At 40.5% G+C, this 19509-nt stretch overlaps 1 protein-coding gene across 7 annotated transcripts in view; it reads left to right on the forward strand.

The window, feature by feature from the left end:
* APP (amyloid beta precursor protein) overlaps positions 1-19509 on the forward strand; it is a 286082-nt gene that overhangs the window by 259362 nt on the left and 7211 nt on the right. For 4 of the 7 annotated variants that reach the window (XM_055279350.2, XM_055279348.2, XM_055279352.2 and 1 more), the window contains 3 exons: positions 1619-1672; positions 9274-9374; positions 15103-15249. In XM_055279350.2, coding sequence (XP_055135325.1) covers positions 1619-1672; positions 9274-9374; positions 15103-15249 — 302 coding nt within the window. The remainder of the gene's footprint in view (positions 1-1618; positions 1673-9273; positions 9375-15102; positions 15250-19509) is intronic. The other 3 variants (XM_055279351.2, XM_055279349.2, XM_055279354.2) reach the window with 1 other exon arrangement.

Below are 19509 nucleotides of genomic sequence, written 5' to 3' on the forward strand. Positions count from 1 at the left end.
ACAGGTTGTTGCAAATAGGAAAAAAAATGAAGTATAGAAAAACCAAACTTCATTGTCGAAATGTCTTTGGGAGTTGCAGAAGGAAGTGAAGTATGTCTTCCTCTAACGCACTAGTGAAATACTAGAGAATAGTCATTCTCGCATCAGTAGTTACTATGGAATATTTAATCATAGATATTTAATCAGTGCAGTTCTGTAGTATTTGGTAGTGTCTCAAACAGGTTTTAAAGGTTATTTGTTCCTCACCATAATTAGAAGATGCAGATGTTAACATTTCTGTTTCCATATGGAGAAACAGCCACAGAAGTGGGCACTTGCCCAAGGCCATAGATGTTGTAAATGTTGGGCCCAAGCCTGGGATTAGATGCCTCACCCTCCTTTTGACTTCACCATGCTGCCAGTCTCTACATGAGAAAGGACCAAATTTTTATTTCATCCACATGTCCTAGTGCTCCCGGAAATATTTTCTTATATTTTGGAGACTTGGCTTACTGCCACTTTTTTCCCTCCCTCACTGTTTCTATTAACATGTGGCATCCAAAATCGATTTGGACTGAGAATCCCACCTTTGAATGCCTGGCCTGTGTGCATCAGTAAGCTGGATGGTTTTGCTGAAATTGTTAGAAGCCATTTCATCGAGCACACCGTGTCTCCTTCAGCACCTGTGCTCACTTTGTCTTACCTTTTTCCCTTTACACTTGGCCACCTTACCAAAGGGTCTTCCCCCTGTACCTCCACTCCATGGCTTCATTTACCCTATGACCATTTATTAATCCTAAAAACTTTGCTTTTGTCCCCATTCCTTGTTTCTTCAAACACCATTGTAAAACAAGGAAGTATTTTCTGAGCATCAGAAGTGCTTTGGAAAGGTCAGATGATGGTGAGGAATATCATGCTGTCTACACTGCTTTCTTTGGGTCAGACCCAGAACACACACAAAGGGAAAATTGTGAACAATGGCAAATATAAAATGAAATATCCTCATTTCACATGTTTCAGCTGTATGTCATCTGTCAAATGGAAACCAGCCTTTTTGAAAAAGTGAGAAAAAGACTGTGGTTTCCCTCTTCTGCCCTCATACTAAGGACAAATTTGATTCACTCACTAAATGGCAGATTATGTGGTGAAACTTTGCTCTCCTGATAAATTCATATTTGCACTTCCCCTGGAAATTTAACAGAGTCCTTTTGTAGTTAATTAACTGTAAAATAAGATAAGATCGGGCAGTTGTAAAAGGAAGTATCTTTAAGGTTTTCTGCTAGGCTGGGAATATTTTATTTCTAATCAAAAGCCAAGAAACTCTCTCTAAACTAGCTCAGAGGGAAATCCACCCTCCCCACCCCTCTTCTTTGATGTTGCTGCATATACTGGTGAGGGCTTTTATTAGAAAACTAAGGAGCAGGACTGGCACATCAATAGCGATAAGCCATTTAAAGTGGTGCCCCTCCTGGTCCTTGATGCTCGGGATTAACTCACTGTGGTTCTTTTCTGGCTGCTGCTTTTTTGTAACTTGTTTATTGCATATGCTTTTTTCCCTGCTCGACTATGTTCAGGAGCCACGACTTACCATCTTGATTTGTCTTGTTTGCTTTCTGTGTCCCTTGCTTCCTGCGCCCAGTTGAGCCTGTTGATGCCCGCCCTGCTGCTGACCGAGGACTGACCACTCGACCAGGTATCGGAACCGCTTGACTTCTGCCTCTCCGCATCTTGCGCCTAAGCTCGAGCAGATGTTGTCTCTTTTCTGCATTTTAAGCCTCTCTCAATTGTACTTACTGCAGAGTAGAATCTGAAGTGACCTTAGAAACCAAACTTTTAAAAATTCCCCTTGACTTTTCCTTACTCTTCATTTCCCACGTTCCGAGTGAAGTGATTTTTTTGTTTCTGAGCTTTCCTTTTGAAACCTAAAAGAGAGCCCTTCCAAATTTGGGTTTTTTCTTTTTTTCTTTAAAACAAACAAAACAAAAACAGAGACGATTATATACGGCCTGTCCTTAAAAACAGAAGCCCAGACAGATGTAGACTGTCAGGTGATGACTTGGATACCAGTGTGAACATCTCTCCTTTCTTGTTTGGCATCCAGATGGGTTATTTTCTAACTGAACTGGGCTCAAACTTCAGTCAGTTACTGAAGTAGACATGATTTCCTGAAAATACCAGAATTGGTTTCTCTCCAGAGCCCGAAATACATCTTCTCTTTTGTGGGTTGTATGTACTTATTCTCAATGAGTGGCTAAAGTAACACAACAGATGTGGATGCATAATTTTGCACATAAGCCCTTTTTTTATATATTACTTAAAAATCCCATTAACACTGAAATAGACACTTCTTTTTTTACAGTTTCACAAACATTAAGAAGAAACACATTTTTATTTTGTGAATAATGTCATAGCACAGAAGAAGCATATATGTGCCTGGTGTCTACTCTTAAGAACAACCTCACCCAACCGATAGTAGCCAACGATTTCAGTGAATCAAAAAGAGGAAGAAAGTTTTTGAATTGGCAAATCTGTATATTCCAGGGAGATTTTAATCCCAAATAACACATACTTTTCCGTATTTATTTTCTTCTTTATCCTCATAATGTCCCCAGGCGATAGTCAAAGAACAGGGAATTAACTTTCTTTGAAGATATTAATACGCAGAGGTAAACCTTTGCTGCCTGGTTCAGATACAGTCCGCAGCAGAGCCAGGAGACCCACTCCGTCCCTCACACTTCCACCACAGGCTCGAGCCATGACTGCCTCCAAGCATGGTCACTGATGAACACTCAGAGTCTGCCTGTGGCATCTTCATGCCTTTATGCTGTGATTAACAGTGGCAGCAGAGACAGTAGCGTGACACGTCTTGACAGCTGGTCTCATTGATTTTATGAATTTCTGTCTCTAGGCTTTTAAGGGGAACTTAAATTATAGTGAGTCAGAGACAGTTTCAGTTCTTCTAATGTCCTCCTTATTGTCAATGTCATGTAAGGGAATCTCAAGGAGCCAGGAGTTGACATTCTTGTTCTGCTCAGCCAACTTGTAAGGCCTCGGGCTGAAGGTCAGTTCAGTTCTAATTGCAACCACAGCCAGCTCAGGTTGGTCATTTGCCTTGGGACTTTGTTCATGGTGCTTCTCTTTAAAAGACACGCTTTTCATCTACAAGCGTAAAATGTAACTTAGAAAGCGCTCATTCGACTCATTCAATTTTACCAAATTTCTACATTGGGCCAGCGGAGCCTATATGTTACTATTGAAACATCCAGGAACAGGTGACACTACCAGTCAATGTTTTTTTTCTTTTTTAAAAAAATTATTTTTTGTTTTTTGTTTTTTTGAGGTGGAGTCTCGCTGTGTCCCCCAGGCTGGAGTGGAGTGGCGCGATCTCAACTCACTGCGACCTCTGCCTCGGGGGTTCAAGCAATTCTTGTGCCCCAGCCTCTCAAGTAGCTGCGACTACAGACGCGCACCACCATGCCCAGCTAATTTTTTTGCATTTTCAGTAGAGACGGGATTTCACCCTGTTGGCCAGGCTGGTCTCGAACTACTGACCTCAGGTGATCCACCCACCTCGGCATCCCAAAGTGCTGGGATTACAGGCAAGAGCCACCATGCCCGGTCTATTCTTTTTAAAAAAAATTTTTTAAATCTAAATCTAACATAAAAAGGACACCTCCAAACATTATCGAACAAAAACAATGTGTTTTAAAGGAAGAGCTAGAGAATGGTTAATGGTATTACACAGGTGGGAGAAAACCATCCAAAACCTTTCTCATAACAATAAGAATATTATGTCACTTGGGGATTTCACAAAGATCAATGCACTAAATTCTTTCTAGGGTTGAAAGAAATTAAATGGTAGAGTCCCTGCTCTCAGGATCTTGAGGTATAATAGAAGGAATTTTGCGTATTTGGAAACATGAGATGGAATTTGGAAGACAAAGAAATACAAAGCAACATTAAGTGCCAACAAGAATGTTCTGTGATGTGAGCAGATGGAGTACTAACCCAGGGGTATGTTAAGTAGAGAACTTACTGGAGATGGGCTTCCAGAGAGGTTGTGAAAGATTTGAGGCACCTGGATTGGCAAAGAAGAAGGGAACAAAATTCTATTCAGAAGAGAGGGTGGCCTAAGCCAAGCTTCCTTTCATACACAGTGTAGGCTTGGGTTGCCCAATAAGATGGCTAAAGTTGAGAAAGAATGCTCAGATATGAAGTGAGGAAGATTCTAGTTAAGGTTTGTCTATGAATAGCAGTGTTTGCTGCACATGTATTAAGGCATGCGTGTGCTCTCTGTATTTGTGCTTGTAGTAAGTTTATCAAACATTTGGGCTAATTTCCCCTTGTGTTTTGTAGCATAGTTTTGGTTCTTCTTCACATTTTAAAGACCACACACGTGAGTCTAATGTGCCGAATTATATCTTTAGCCTTTCCAAACTTAGCCTTCCCAAGATTGTCATGCCATTCAAGTAATGGCATTGTTTTTGAATAATCACTATTGTTCTCAGAAACCCAGTGCTTTATAATCATGACTGAGGAAAATGGCTTTTCCTTAACTCTCATATCTAAAAAAACAGAATATGGTAACTTCCAGGATGCAGTGTCAAGTAGGGACCACCGTCATAACAGTGGTGATTTGGGGGCATAGTGGCCATTATAGCTTCTCCTCCTGGCTTATTTCTAAAGAAAAAATAGACTCTGAAGGACTAATGATACAGTTTGACCAGAATAAAAAAGAAAAACACATTAGCGAATGCTTCACATAGGGTAGAAGGCTGCCCTTTCTGTTACAATTCATCATCACCCTTCTGCAGTCCAGATGAAGGGAAACCAGGTCCTTGACCCCGAGCCATGCAAGAGGTATCATGAAGGACATACCTCCTTTAGCCCCCACATGAGCAACAGGCTCTGTCTACTCATCATGACTTACAGGAAGAGAGAGCTGGAGTCACCAGGGCTTAGGGTGAAATCAGCACAACTCAAGAAAGACCTCTAAGTAAGCCTGTAAACCAAAGTCCCCGCCATTTATTTAAAACTACTCATCACATTTTATTACACGCATTATTACATTATGAATATTTCTCTATGTGCCAGCTTACTGATTTTTTCTTTCAGTAAGATTTGCTTAATGTAAAAAGTCTTCACTAAATGACTATTCATGCTAAACAAAAATGAAATATTATAGCAAGAGCTCTTTCTGCTAAGAGCTTCTCAAACTATTGAGCTGTAAACATTAATTTATCTGTCATACTGACTTGATAACATGAATTGAATTTTTTTTTGGACCACCAAAATTATTCACAGTATCATTTCAAAAATAATGTGGGCTTGTAAAATTTTTAGTGGAGAGCTCTTGGTTTTGTTTTTTTTTTTTTTTTTTTTGAAACAGGGTCTGTCTCTGTTTCCAGGCTGGAGTACAGTGGCATGATCTCGGCTCACTGCAACCTCCACTTCCTGGGCTCAAGCCCTCCTCCCACCTCAGCTTCCCATGCAGCTGGGATTACAGGGATGTGCCAACACACCTGGCTCACTTTTGTATTTTTAGTAGAGACAGAGTTTTGCCATGTTGACCAGGCTGGTCTCGAACTCCTGAGTTCAAACTGTTTGCCTCCCTCAGCCCCTCAAAGGGCTGAGATTACAGGCATGAGTCACTGCATCTGGCTGAGAGCTCATTCTTTTTCTTTTCTTTTTTTTTTTTTTTGAGATGGAGTCTCGCTCTGTCGCCCAGGCTAGAGTGCAGTGGCACGATCTCAGCTCACTGCAAGCTCCGCCTCCTGGGTTCATGCCATTCTCCTGCCTCAGCCTCTAGTAGCTGGGACTACAGGTGCCCGCCACCACGCCCAGCTAATTTTTTGTATTTTTAGTAGAGACGGGGTTTCACCGTGGTCTTGATCTCCTGACCTCGTGATCTTCCCGCCTCGGCCTCCCAAAGTGCTGGGATTACAGCTGTGAGCCACTGCGCCCGGCCAGAGCTCATTCTTTACTTTTATTTTTCAGTATAAATATTTGGCCCTGAAATCTAAAAGGGAAGACTGTACAAACTGTTCAAGAAAGTTTTCTTAAAAACTCAGAAATATAGTTCTAACCTATTGCGTTGCTAGATCTTTTATTTTTTTATTTTATTTTTTTTTTTTGGAGACAGTCTCATTCTGTCACCCAGGCTGGAGTGCAGTGGCACAATCTCAGCTCACTGCAACCTCCGCCTGCCGGGTTCAAGCGATTCTTATGCCTCAGCCTTCTGGAGTAGCTGGGATTACAGGCACCCACCACCACACCCGGCTAATTTTTTTTTTTGTATTTTTAGTAGAGACAGGGTTTCACCATGTTGGCCAGGCTGGTCTCAAACTCCTGACCTCAAGTGATCCACCCAGCTTGGCCTCCCAAAGTGCTGGGATTACAGGCATGAGCCACCGTGCTTGGCACGTTGCCAGATCTTAATAACAGAAAAGGAGTGAGCTGTAAAGAAATCACTGTGGTTATATAAGGATCTATAGAAAGGGCTATAGAAAGATTAAAATATACAGCCAGTGAGAATTAAAAGAGTTTTAGCATCACTACCCTATAAAAATAAGTGTCAGAAAGGTTAGTTTCAGCAGAATGAGTTGAAACTTAACCAAAAAATACTTAAGAATATTAAAGTAAGAAAATAAGAATAGAGAGTTCCGTGGGTCTCGTAGCAAGAAGTTGGGGGTTGAGGGTTAGGTCATTGAGAGGACCAGAGTTAAAGAGATGAGAAAGGGAAACTGTCCCACTTTCATTGTGCCTTTTATGTCTATATTAAAGAGAATGAACTTCTGATGAAAGGAAATTAAAGCCCGAGATAGATCAACATGAGAAAAGAAAGCCCTAGCCCATTAGTTACCTACTGCTGTATGGCAAATAACCCGAGAATTTAGCAGCTTAAAACAACAAGCGGCCGGGCGCGGTGGCTCACGCTTGTAATCCCAGCACTTTGGGAGACCGAGGCGGGCGGATCACGAGGTCAGGAGATCGAGACCACAGTGAAACCCCGTCTCTACTAAAAAATACAAAAAAAATTAGCCGGGCGTGGTGGCGGGCGCCTGTAGTCCCAGCTACTCGGAGAGGCTGAGGCAGGAGAATGGCGTGAACCCGGGAGGCGGAGCTTGCAGTGAGCCGAGATTGCGCCACTGCACTCCAGCCTGGGCGACAGAGCGAGACTCCGTCTCAAAAAAAAATAAAATAAAATAAAACAACAAGCCTTAGTTTCTTACCGTTTTTATAGGTCAGGATTTGGGATGTGGTTTAGCTGGATGGTTCTGGCAGAGTGTCTGTCATGTGGTTGCAGTTAAGATACTGCCTGAGCTGAAGTCATCCAAAGGTTTGCTTGGAGCTGGTGGGTCTGTTTCCAAGATGGCTCACTCACGTGACTGTTACTAAGAGACCTCAGTACCTTACCATGTGAACTCTGTAAGGCTGCTTGAGCATCCCTACAACATGGCATTTCGCACCCCTGCACCAAGAGGTCCAGGAAAGAGATTAAGAAGGAAGTTTTAGTGCCTTTTTTGGCCCAGTCTCAGAAGTCATACACCGTCACTTCTATCATACTCTGTTCACTAGAGCGAATCACTACATCCCAACCACACTCCAGGGAAGGGAATTAAGTTCTACCTCTTGAAGGAAGGAGTATCAGCAAATTTGTGGATATATTTTAAACCATGACATCTTGCTACCCAAGTCCAAGTTCTTATGACCCAGACCAATTGCAGGCTAAGAAAACTTGAAGGTGAAGTAGCATCATTGCCTGTGGTCTTTGTGGAAAGCTGGGAAGGTGGGGATAGGAAAATGAAGTTCTGAATAGCAAAAAGGAGAGAAGATAGCTTCACAATCTGTAAGCCAGCTATAGAATGACATTGATTGTGGGTCTCTTTTCAAATAGGTTATCAAGTGGAAGCTTTTTGAACAAGTGGATGAGGAAATGGTGCTATGTCACAACCAGCATGGATTTCCTAGGTTTTGCCAGATTATCCTTACCTTCTCCTTGTATAGGCTGTGCTCTTAGACTGGCACATGGTATGCTGTGGACATTGTGCTTTTCAGTGTCAGCAAGATGTGTGACAAGTTTCCCAGACTCTCGTAGACAAGATTGAAAGAGTGATTAGGCCAAGAGCAAGAAGTGAATTCCCCTGGGAGCCAAAGGAATTGGGAATGTGTAGCCCAAGTAAGACAAGAACCAGCAGGAACATGCCTCTCCTTAGAGATGTGATACCTGTTCAAGGTTTTAATGTGGAAGGGAGGATTCGGCTTGCTCTGTGATGAATCAGGCTCAAAGGATGGAAGTTACAGGGAAACTGATTCTGGCTTCATGTAAAAAAGGCCATTTTGGGCAGGGAAATCTATCAAAAAATGGAGGGAAATTGATACATTCCTCTGTGTTCAAACAGGAACTGACAATCTGCCCCTGGGTGGGAACACCGTAGAGGAGATGACTTCAAAAGCCCTTTTCATCCTAAAATTCTGATGTTTGATAATTAAATGTTATAGCATGGACACTGACATTTATATTTTTTACTTATGTTTTTGGTTTTTAAATGACTTTGGGTTTTAAGCTTCAAATTATTTGAACAATGAAATCCATCAGAACAATTAGTGTTAAGAATCATATAGCAATTTATAGAGAAGGAAGAGTTCGTAGGTTATAAATTCTGTTAGTCACCAAGAAGCATTTTAAAAATTATGTACTATAGCTCTTTATTCAGCAGACAAACCAATTACAATCTGTGTAACTAGAACTCTTGACTAAAATTATATAATTTTTACAACGCTTCACTGCATAGATACATGAACATAATTTATTTGTAATTGGAACAAAGCCCCAAAGTAGCAGTTTTGTTCTACCAGGTAATTAATGCTCATTTTTAAAGCCTTTCATTATTATTTCTGAAGTAATGAGTGCACACGGAAAAAGACACGTATAGGCTAAACAATAAGCCCCTAAGCCAAGCCAGCACATTCCAGGAACAAATCCTTGCCAACCTCTCAACCAGCATTTAACTTCTGCTTTTCCCCCATGTTCAAAAATTATAGCATGTATTTAAAGGCAGCAGAAGCCTTACTTTCAGCTTTCCCTTACCCTTTCATTTCTTTTTGTTTAAAATAGGTAGTAATTAAAGTTTTAAATATAGGGTATCATTATTCTTGAAGAAAGTCATTAATCAATTTTCTTCTAACTTCAGGCCTAGAAAGAAGTTTTGGGTAGGCTTTGTCTTACAGTGTTATTATTTATGAGTAAAACTAATTGGTTGTCCTGCATACTTTAATTATGATGTAACACAGGTTCTGGGTTGACAAATATCAAGACAGAGGAGATCTCTGAAGTGAAGATGGATGCAGAATTCCGACATGACTCAGGATATGAAGTTCATCATCAAAAATTGGTACGTAAAATAATTTACCTCTTTCCACTACTCTGTTTGTCTTGCCAAATGACCTATTAACTCTGGTTCATCCTGTGCTAGAAATCAAATTAAGGAAAAGATAAAAACAAAAATACAATGCTTGCCTATAGGATTACCATGAAAACATGAAGAAAATAAACAGGCTAGGCTGAGCGCAGTGGCTCACGCCTGTAATCCCAGCACTTTGGGAGGCCAAGGCGGGGTGGATCATGTCGAGGTCAGGAATTCGAGACCAGCCTGGCCAATATGGTGAAAATAAATACAAAAACAATTATCTGGGTGTGGTGGCACATACCTGTACTCCCAGCTGCTCGGGAGGCTGACGCAGGAGAATTGCTTGAACCTGGGAGGTGGAGGTTGCAGTGAGCCGAGATCGCTCCTGGGCGACAGAGCGAGACTCCATCTCAAAAAAAGAAAAAGAAAAGAAAGAGGCTCTGTGTATAGTTCTTTCAGACTACAAAGCAGCTAAGTTCGTGCAGGACTCGGGACTTAAAGTGGAATTAATTTCAATACAGCAGCCACTTTAACTTCCACTGTGTTTTCTGGGAAAATAGGTTTACAATAGGTTTATCTGAAGGATCAGAGTCAAACAAACACATGCATACTCTGCTTGGATTTACAGAACACTTATGTGGCTTAAATTCACATCTGGAACTGTCTTCCTTTGCTCATTCATTTCTCCCCCAGCTGTTTCTTTTCATTCCCTCCCCCACCTCCCATGATTTAACTTCTCTTGTAAGAGTAAGATCACGGAGTGGGCAGGACCCCATGATGTTCCCGATAGTGTTATTCATCAAAAGGTTTGTGCAAAGAAGACAGCAGCTTCCTTTTCAGATGAAATCACTTTTCCCCCCTAATGTTACAATTGGAGTAAATCAAAAAGCCACATCTCCTTTGTGGTCAGCTCTAGTAGTTACATAAAATCCTTTACTAAAAGCTTAGAAATTCAGATAAATCAAATAGTGGATTATGTTAGGGTTCCATCTTATCAGTAGGTGCAGTAAGAGGGTTACATTAATAAAGAAGACAATTTTATCACATTCAGTGGTGGACAGAAAAATGGTAATATTTCCATAGCAATAATACTTGAAGTTCTCTCAGGCACTTCTTTTGGTGTGTGTGTGTGTGTGTGTGTGTGTGTGTGTGTGTGTGTATGTGTGTGTGTGTGTGTTTTTCAAGCAGAAAATGTCTTTTCAATATTCATAAAGTTGATAAATCCTAGTATTAAGCTCGAAAAGAAACACCTTCAAATTATTATTTGTGCCTCACTTGACTCTAAATAATTGTAGCAAATAAAAAACTGACTTGGGATTTGGATTTGCATTCTTAACCCCCATGGTTCTTTTTTTGTACAAAGACATTTAGCTTTTTGAAGCATGGTTTTCATTGGCAAGATAATCTAGTATCAATTGTTAGAAAATCAGGGTTTCTCTTGATGAGGCTGTTGCTGAAGAGGTTAATAAAAACTGGGAATCACTGAAGAGTTGAGAGTTGGTGGGGCAGAAAGCTGACGATTAATGTACAGATTTGCATTCGCTGCGGCCTGTGTCATATAAGCCCATCTCCACAATTACACTAACGCCTGTGACAGTGACTAATGGCAGCGGCAGCAATTAGGAGAATCAGCTCCCTCTACTGAACTAGTTGATAAGATAATGTACTATAATTAGTGCAATGAATATTACAAAATTACAGTATTTTCTTAAAGGCACAGGAATATGTCCAGACTTGTATTTATTCCTGATTACCTCACACTAGTATATTAGCTAATTAATGATTTGCTTTTCATAAAAATGTTGAGCTAGCATATTTGTTTAGTAAAGGGAATAATTATGAACAGTTTCTCATTTTGTTATAAACCATGAGTAAAACACTTTTAGAAGTTGCTTCATTTGCTGTATTTTATATTGCCTTTCCAAATTGCTAGTATGTTAGTTTTAGCTTAGAAAAATCAGTCATTTGACTACCTTGAGGGTAAATTGAAAGAATTTTTTAGGGAGGTACAGGCATACCTTGGAAATTTCAGAACACCACAATAAAACAAATTTTGCAACAAAATGTCACACAAATTTTTTGGCTTCCCAGTACATATAAAAGTTATGTTGGCCAGGCATGGTGGCTCATGCCTGTAATCCCAGCACTTTGGGAGGCCGAGGCAGGTGGATCACAAGGTCAGGAGGTCGAGAACACCCTGGCCAACATGGTGAAATGGCATCTCTACTAAAAATACAAAAATTAGCCGCATGTGGTGGCGTGCGCCTATAGTCCCAGCTACTCGGGAGACTGAGGCAAGAGAATCTCTTGATCCCAGGAGGCAGAGGTTGCAGTGAGCTGAGATCGCACTCCAGCCTGGGCAACAAGAGTGAGACTGTGTCTCAAAAAAAAAAAAAAAAGTTTATATTTATACTGTACTATAGTCTGTTACATGTGCAATAGCATTATGTCTAAAAAAAAGCCATGTACATACTTTAATTACTTTTATTAGTAGAATATTTTATTACTAAAAATGCTAATGATCATCTGAGTCTTCAGCAAGTCCTAATCTTTTTGCTCATGGAGAATCTTGCCTTGATGTTCACTGCTGCAGGCTAATCCAGGTGGTGGTTGCTGAGGTTTGTGGTGGCTGTGGCAATTTCTTAAGACAATAATGAAGTTTGCTGCATCGATTGACTCTTCCTTTCACAAAAAGATTTCTCTGTAGCATGTGATGCTGTTTGATAGCATTCTGCTCACAGTAGAACAGCTTTCAAAATTGGAGTCAGTCTTCGCAAATCTAGCCACTACTTCATCAACTGAGTTTACGTGATATCCTGAACCCTTTGTTGTCATTTCAACAGTGTTCATAGCATCTTCACCAAGAGTAGATTCCATTGCAAGAAACCACTTTCTTTGCTCATCCATAAGAGGTAACTCCTCATCCATTCAAGTTTGATCATGAGATGGTAGCAGTTCAGTCATGTCTTTAGGCTCCACTTCTAATTCTAGGTCTGTTATTTCCACCACGTCTGCAGTGACATCCTTTACTGAAGTCTTGAACCCCTCAAAGTCACCCATGAGAGTTGGAATCATCTTCTTCCAAACTCCTGTTATTGTTGATGTTTTGATATCCTCCCATGAATCACAGATGTTTTTAATGGCATCTGGAATGGTGAATCCTTTTTAGAAGGTTCGCAGTTTACTTTGCCCAGATCCATTAGAGGAATCACTATCTATGGCAGTTAATAGCCCTACAAAATATATTTGAAATATATTTTGAAATAATAAGAAGCTGAAATAATAAGACTTGAAAGTTGATCCACAGGGTACAGAATGGATGTTGTGTTAGCAGGCATGAAAACAACAGTAATCTTGTACCTGTCCTTCAGAGCTCTTGGGTGACTAGGTGCTTTGTCAATGAGCAGTAATAGTTTGAAATGAGTCTTTTCCGAGCAGTAGGTCTCAACAGTGGGTTTGAAATATTCAGTAAACCATGCTGTTAAGAGACGTGCTGTCATCCCAGTTTTGTTGTTCCATTTATAGAGCATGGGCAGAGTAGATTTAGAATAATTCTTAAGGACTCTAGGACTTTTACAATGGTAAATCAGTCTTGGCTTCAAAAACTTAAAGTTGCCAGCTGTGTTAGCCCCTACCAAGAGAGTCAGCTTGTCCTTTGAAGCTTTGAAGGCAGGACTTCTCTCTAGTGATGAAAGTCCTAGATGGCATCTTCTTCCAAATAAGTCTGTTTCATCTCCACTGAAAATCTGTTATTTAGTGTAGCCATCTTCATCAGGAGTCTTACCTAGATCTTCTGGATAACTTACTGCTGCTTCTATATCAGCACTTGCTGCTTCACCTTGCACTTCTGTGTTACGGAGATGGCTTCTTCCCTTAAACCTCATGAAATCAACCTCTCCTAACTTTTTTTTTCTTCTTCAGCTTCTTCACCTCTCTCATCCTTCATAGAATTGAAGAGAGTTGGGGGCCTTGTTCTTGATTAGGCGGCTTTGGCCTAAGAGAATGTTGTGGCTGGTTCGATCTTCCATCCAGACAACTAAAAGTTTTCTCCGTATCAGCAATAAGGCTGTTTTGCTTTCTTATCATTTGTGTGCTCACTGGAGTAGCACTTTTAATCTCTTTCAAGAGGTTTTCTTTGCATTCACAACTTGGCTAACTGGCACAAGAATCTTGGCTTTCAATATGCCTTGCTCACTAAGCTTAATTATTTCTAGCTTTTGCTTTAAAGTGAGAGACTTGTGACTCTTCCTTTCATTTGAACACTTAAGAGGCCATTGTAGGGTTATTTACTGGCCCAGTTTCAATACTGTTGTCTCTCAAGGGATAGGGAGCCTGGGAGTTGAGGGGCGGAGTGGCCAGTTTGGGGGGCAGTCAGAACACACGCAACATTTATTTAGTTTGCTGTCTTTATGGGCATGGTTCATGACACTCCAAAACAATTAAAATAGTAACATCAAAGGCCACTGATCACAGATCACCAGATATAATAATTTTTAATGTTTGAATATTTAAATAATTACCAAAATGTGACACAGACATGAAGTGAACCTGTGTTCACTGTTGGAAAAAGGTCACCAATAGACTTGTTCGGTGCAGAGTTACCACAAACCTTTAATTTGTTTTTTTTGTTTTTTGTTTTCTAAATACTATCTATCTGTAAGCACTACTGTACAATAAAGCTAGGTATGCCTGTATATTAAGTTGCAGAGCAAACATGGTAATGTTTAGTTTTACTTCATCTGGCATAAGATCAACTCCTTATATAACAAGATGATAAAAGTTGTGGTGTGCTTCTATAATTTCATTCAAGTAGATAAAGTTGGAAAATAATGACTTGCTTTTATAAACAGTATGAAGCAATGTAGTGCAATAAATGAAATTTTATTCCTTCTTTAGTGTTCTCAAAATTCTTTTTATGTTTAATCCAAATAAAGAGCAAGAATAAAGCAACATTTCAGATTTTGGTTTCTGGAGACAAATAGTAAGAAAACATGAGTTATGAGTGACTTAAAATTTTTGTTGCCTGTACTTCACTTTGAAATAACATTATGCTTTAAAAAGCATTACACTGCTAAAGGTTAATTAGAATTCTGCTGAATTACTATAGCTAAAAGTAGGTAACAAGATATCTTTTTTTCTATTGTTTACCCCCTTTGTTTCAGAATGCCTATTCCTGTGCATTAAAAGTGTCCCTCCAAGGAAATTAGGACATCTGCAGGGTTGAAAAACACCTAAGTCTCAGTCACTTACAGTCAGACATCAGGGCTTAGAGTTTCAAACCTGCTATGACTAGGAAAACGCTGACCTCCTTTCATTAGTATGATCGTGCCTTTCCAGCTTTTGATAGATCCAAGCGCTATCTTCCCACCACTCACCAAATGTTCCACCTGTCAAAGGGTTTCAGGTCCCTGCAGACTTTGGTTTTGACGTGTGAGGGGAAAGTAGACTTCCTCGAACTGGGGAAGCCACATGTTGTACATCCTTCTATAAACTATGATTGTCATTCTTAGTAGGAGAATATGTGATTTTTTTTTTTTAAGTAAGCATCAATATGTGACCAACCAGTTGGGCAGAGAATATACTGAAACTTTTCATATAACCTCATCCAAATGTCCCCTGCATTTAAGGAATGAAATTCTTCTAATTGCATTTACAAATTGTAAATTGTATTGCGTTTAGAAATTAAAATTCTTTTTCTTAATTTGTTTTCAAGGTGTTCTTTGCAGAAGATGTGGGTTCAAACAAAGGTGCAATTATTGGACTCATGGTGGGCGGTGTTGTCATAGCGACAGTGATCGTCATCACCTTGGTGATGCTGAAGAAGAAACAGTACACATCCATTCATCATGGTGTGGTGGAGGTAGGTAAACTTGACTGCATGTTTGCAAGTGGGAATTAAAGAAGACTATGAGAGAATTAGGCTTAGCTTTTTGCTAAGAACTATCTAAGTATCTCTTTTAAAAAACGAATCAGTGTGCTTCCATGATGCTTGGGTTACAGCTATTCTTTCTTGTTTTGGTTTTCATTCATTGCAACTTATCGTGAATATTCTGATCAAGGTATTGAGAGTGTGTGTTGTTATCTCAACTTATAATTTGTGTTGAAGTTATCAAAATAATACAAATGATAATGCACGACTTTAAAAAAGTATGATTACTCTTAGACTTTTTTTTTTTCAAAGACAAGCAACAAAAATCAGTACGAGAAGTTAAAAATAAAAACAGAAGTAGGAAGTTGCTTTTTCCAAAAAAACTAAACATATTTATTCCTAGATTTCTTTTGTCTTAAATAGTCTGGCCTCTGAATACAACCAGGTAATAGTAAATAATGTGACTTTTCAGTGCAGACTCTTTACCTTTAAAGTTTCTCAGGAAATCACACTATACCAAATGGCCCACCAAAACATACATGATTGTTATTTGACAGTTCTGCAACCTATTACCCTGCACTTCCACCTGAAATATCTTAGTTTCAAGGTGCTATACTAAAACAAGAAAGAGAGAAAGAAAATTTACAAATAAGTTATTTTTATGCATTTAAAATGCCATTTGGATGAGGGGAAAAGTGTTAAAATCTCACAGTATATGCAACGTTTTAGGAAACTGTCTTGCAGAGAGTATAATATAAACATAACTTTTATATGCACAGGGAAACTGAAAAATTTTTGTGACATTTAACTGCCATATTTTAAGAGTTATGGAATTTTTAGAGCTGAAAGATCTATTGAGGATGACCAATCAAACTGATCTTCTCATCTTGTAGATGAGGGAACTGAGGCCGTGACAAAAGAGTTCAAATTACGCAGGGTCAAGCTCAGAGTCCAGATTTCCCTTCATATTCCCCATTGCTTTTTTTTTTTTTTTTTTTTTTAGACAGAGTCTTGCTCTGTTGCCCAGGCTGGATCTTGGCTCACTGCAACCTCTGCCTCCTGGGTTCAAGCAATTCTCTTGTCTCAGCTTCCTGAGTAGCTGGGACTATGGGCTCACGCCACCATGCCCGGCTAATTTTTATGTTTTTAGTAGAGACGGGGTTTCACCATATTGGTCAGGCTGGTCTCGAACTCCTGACCTCAGGTGATCCACCCGCCTTGGCCTCGCAAAGTGCTGGGATTACAGGCGTGAGCCACCGCGTCTGGCCCCCATTGCTTTTTCCATCAGAGAAAAGTCCAGGTGTTTCTAGGGAGCTGAAGATTTCACTATCCCCAAGGAAATGTGCTCTAAACCATTCTTGATTGGAAGAGGACAGGCAGAGTTTAAATAAATGAAATTTGTGGTTAAGCCAGAAATTTCATTTTGCTCAGCACTTAAAACCTCTGCAGACTACAACAGAAGCTGCTGATGGAAATTGGGGTTGAGCCTCATTTCCCCGTTCATACTGACGTGGATGAGCAGTGTGAGGAAGGAAACCAAGAGAACAGCAGGCAGCAGGGTGGAAAGGAACGGACTGACTCATAGATGAGAGTGTGAGCACATAAAAGCAATGACCCCATTGTCATGTTTGGCCATTGCACCTTTTGTGATGGTATCTAAGCTTATGTCCCTCGAAACAGTATAAGATAGGTTTTCATTGGTATCAGCTTCTTTCATTTCTGCTCAAATTAATTTTTTAAAAAATTTTAGTTGCATGTTTGAGCAAATAAAGATGTCTTCATACTTGAGTAATTCAAGAGCCCTTTTTTGCTGTTGTTTTTTTTCATTGTCTTGTTGTTGTTTTCTTTTTTGTTGCTGTTTCTTTGTTTTTTGAGATGGAGTCTTGTTCTTTTGCCCAGGCTGGAGTGCAGTGGCATGATCTCTGCTCACTGCAACCTCCACCTCCCAGGTTCAAGCGATTCTCCTACCTCAGCCTCCTGAGTAACTGGGATTACAGGGGCATACCACCACGCCTGGCTAATTTTTGTATTTTTAGTAGAGACAGGGTTTTGACGTGTTGGCCAGGCTGGTCTTGAATTCCTGGCCTCAAGTGATCTGCCCTCCTCAGCCTCCCAAGGTGGTGGGATTACAGGCATGAGCCACCGTGCCTGGCCTTCAAGAGCACTTTTTAGTTTATTTAATTTAATATAATTCTCTTTGCTGCCGGTCTGTCCGTTGAAGTTGCCTGTCTTTGATGCCAGAGGCCAAAGACTTGGCTTCCTCGGGCTTCCATAACCAAGTAACACAGATGGGTGGATTAAGCAACAGACATTTACCTTCTCGCATTTCTGGAGTGTCAGATCAAGGTATCAGCCAGGTTGGTTCCTCCCCAGGCCTCTCTCCTTGGTTTGCAGATGGCTGCCTTCTCCCTGTTCTTCACATGGCCTTCACTCTGTTTTCTGCTGTGTCCTAACCTCTTTCTATAAGGACACCAGTCATATTGGATTAGGATCAACCCTGATGACCTTGTTTAACTTTAATAACCTCTTTGACCCTATCTCCAAATACAGTTACAGGTGGAGGTACTGGCAGGTTAGGACTTCAACATAAGAATTTTAAGGGGACACATTTTAGCCCGTAACAGACTCCAGTGATGCTGAGCATAAAAGCAAGCCCTCCACCAGAAGCTCCTTCCCCTGGCTGTGCGTGAGACTTCTCAGGTCCTACCTCAGACCTAAGGAAACAGAATTCCCAAATAGGAGGCTGAGAATCTGAGTGTTGAAAATTTCCCCAAATGAATGAGACGTGCAGTCAGATTTGAGAATCACTGACACATCATTTTAACACTCCTTCTTTTTAGTTCTCTGTGCAAGCCTTAGGGAGTGGAAAATGGTATCTCTTGCCTCCCAGATAACCGGTTGCCTTTTAAGTGCTCTTCCAGCTGCCTGAATTAAAACGCTTTTTTTTAGTCAGTTACCAAGCAGTGTCTCATTGGACTTAAAATGTCAGAGGAGAAGTTGACATTTTGACCCAGATTCTGAAATTAATTTTTAAGCCAGGAGGTATCCTTGCAGGAGCAAAATCAGGAAGGATGGCTGTTCAGCTCTTCTCTAGATATTCATTTTGCTGTCTACTTGAGAGCAACTGGAAACCTTTCTAGATGAAGGGCCCCACCTCGTTTGTGTTTTGTTTTGTTTATTTCCTCTCATCTCCTTCTTCCTCTCAAGACCTTTGTGGCTGTCCTTCCCGAAAATAGCCCTCCGTCCAGCCCCATAGTGTGTCTGTACAGCAGTGTTGAAGTAGACCACATTCCCCTTTTCTGTCCTCAAAAAAGGTGTAGTCTAGCTGGGATGGTAGAACTTGAACACAGGGAGTTGCACCCCAGCCCAGGCATGTTCCTAGGTGAGAGCGCACTGTGGGCTTTCAGAGCACCATTTTTCTCAGCATTCCAGCGTCTGCACCGAATGGAAGTGATGCTTCTGCAACATCCTATTCCTACCGTAACAGGCCCTCTCACACTCAAGTACGTGGAAATACCTTTATTTCCGGCTCTGGCTAACCTTCATTAATCAGTAACCCTACTTCAGTAAGAACAAAAATGAGTACACGAATATTTCCAGTTGGACTCACCTCAGTCACTCAGGGCCTGAAGAAGTCATGATGAAAGCATTGGTTTCCAGGAAATTTCTCATTTTTAGAGTGAAAAATGCCTGCAGAAGATTACAGAGATAGCAACCCTAGGAAAAAAAACACCTGAGAACAAATGTATAAATGAAACAAGCCTAGAACAGTCACATACGACTTCACACTGGAGATAACGTTCTGAGAAATGTGGCATGGGGCGGTTTCATCACTGTGCAAACATCATAAAGTACATGTACATAAATCTAGATGGCGTAAGCTATCGCAAGGACAAAAAACCAAACACCGCATGTTCTCACTCATAGGTGGGAACTGAACAATGAGAACTCATGGACACAGGAAGGGGAACATCACACTCCGGGGACTGTTGTGGGGTTGGGGGAGGGGGGAGGGACAGCATTAGGAGATATACCTAACGCTAAATGACGAGTTAATGGGTGCAGGAAATCAACATGGCACATGGATACATATGTAACAAACCTGCACATTGTGCACATGTACCCTAAAACCTAAAGTATAATAAAAAAAAAAAAAAGTAAAAAAAAAAAAAAATCTAGATGGTATAGCTTGCTACGCACCTGGGCTACACACCTACAAGCTATTGCTTCTAGGCCACACACCTGTGCAGC

This window comes from Symphalangus syndactylus, chromosome 5 (genome assembly GCF_028878055.3).
Source record: "Symphalangus syndactylus isolate Jambi chromosome 5, NHGRI_mSymSyn1-v2.1_pri, whole genome shotgun sequence".
NCBI lineage: Eukaryota > Metazoa > Chordata > Mammalia > Primates > Hylobatidae > Symphalangus > Symphalangus syndactylus.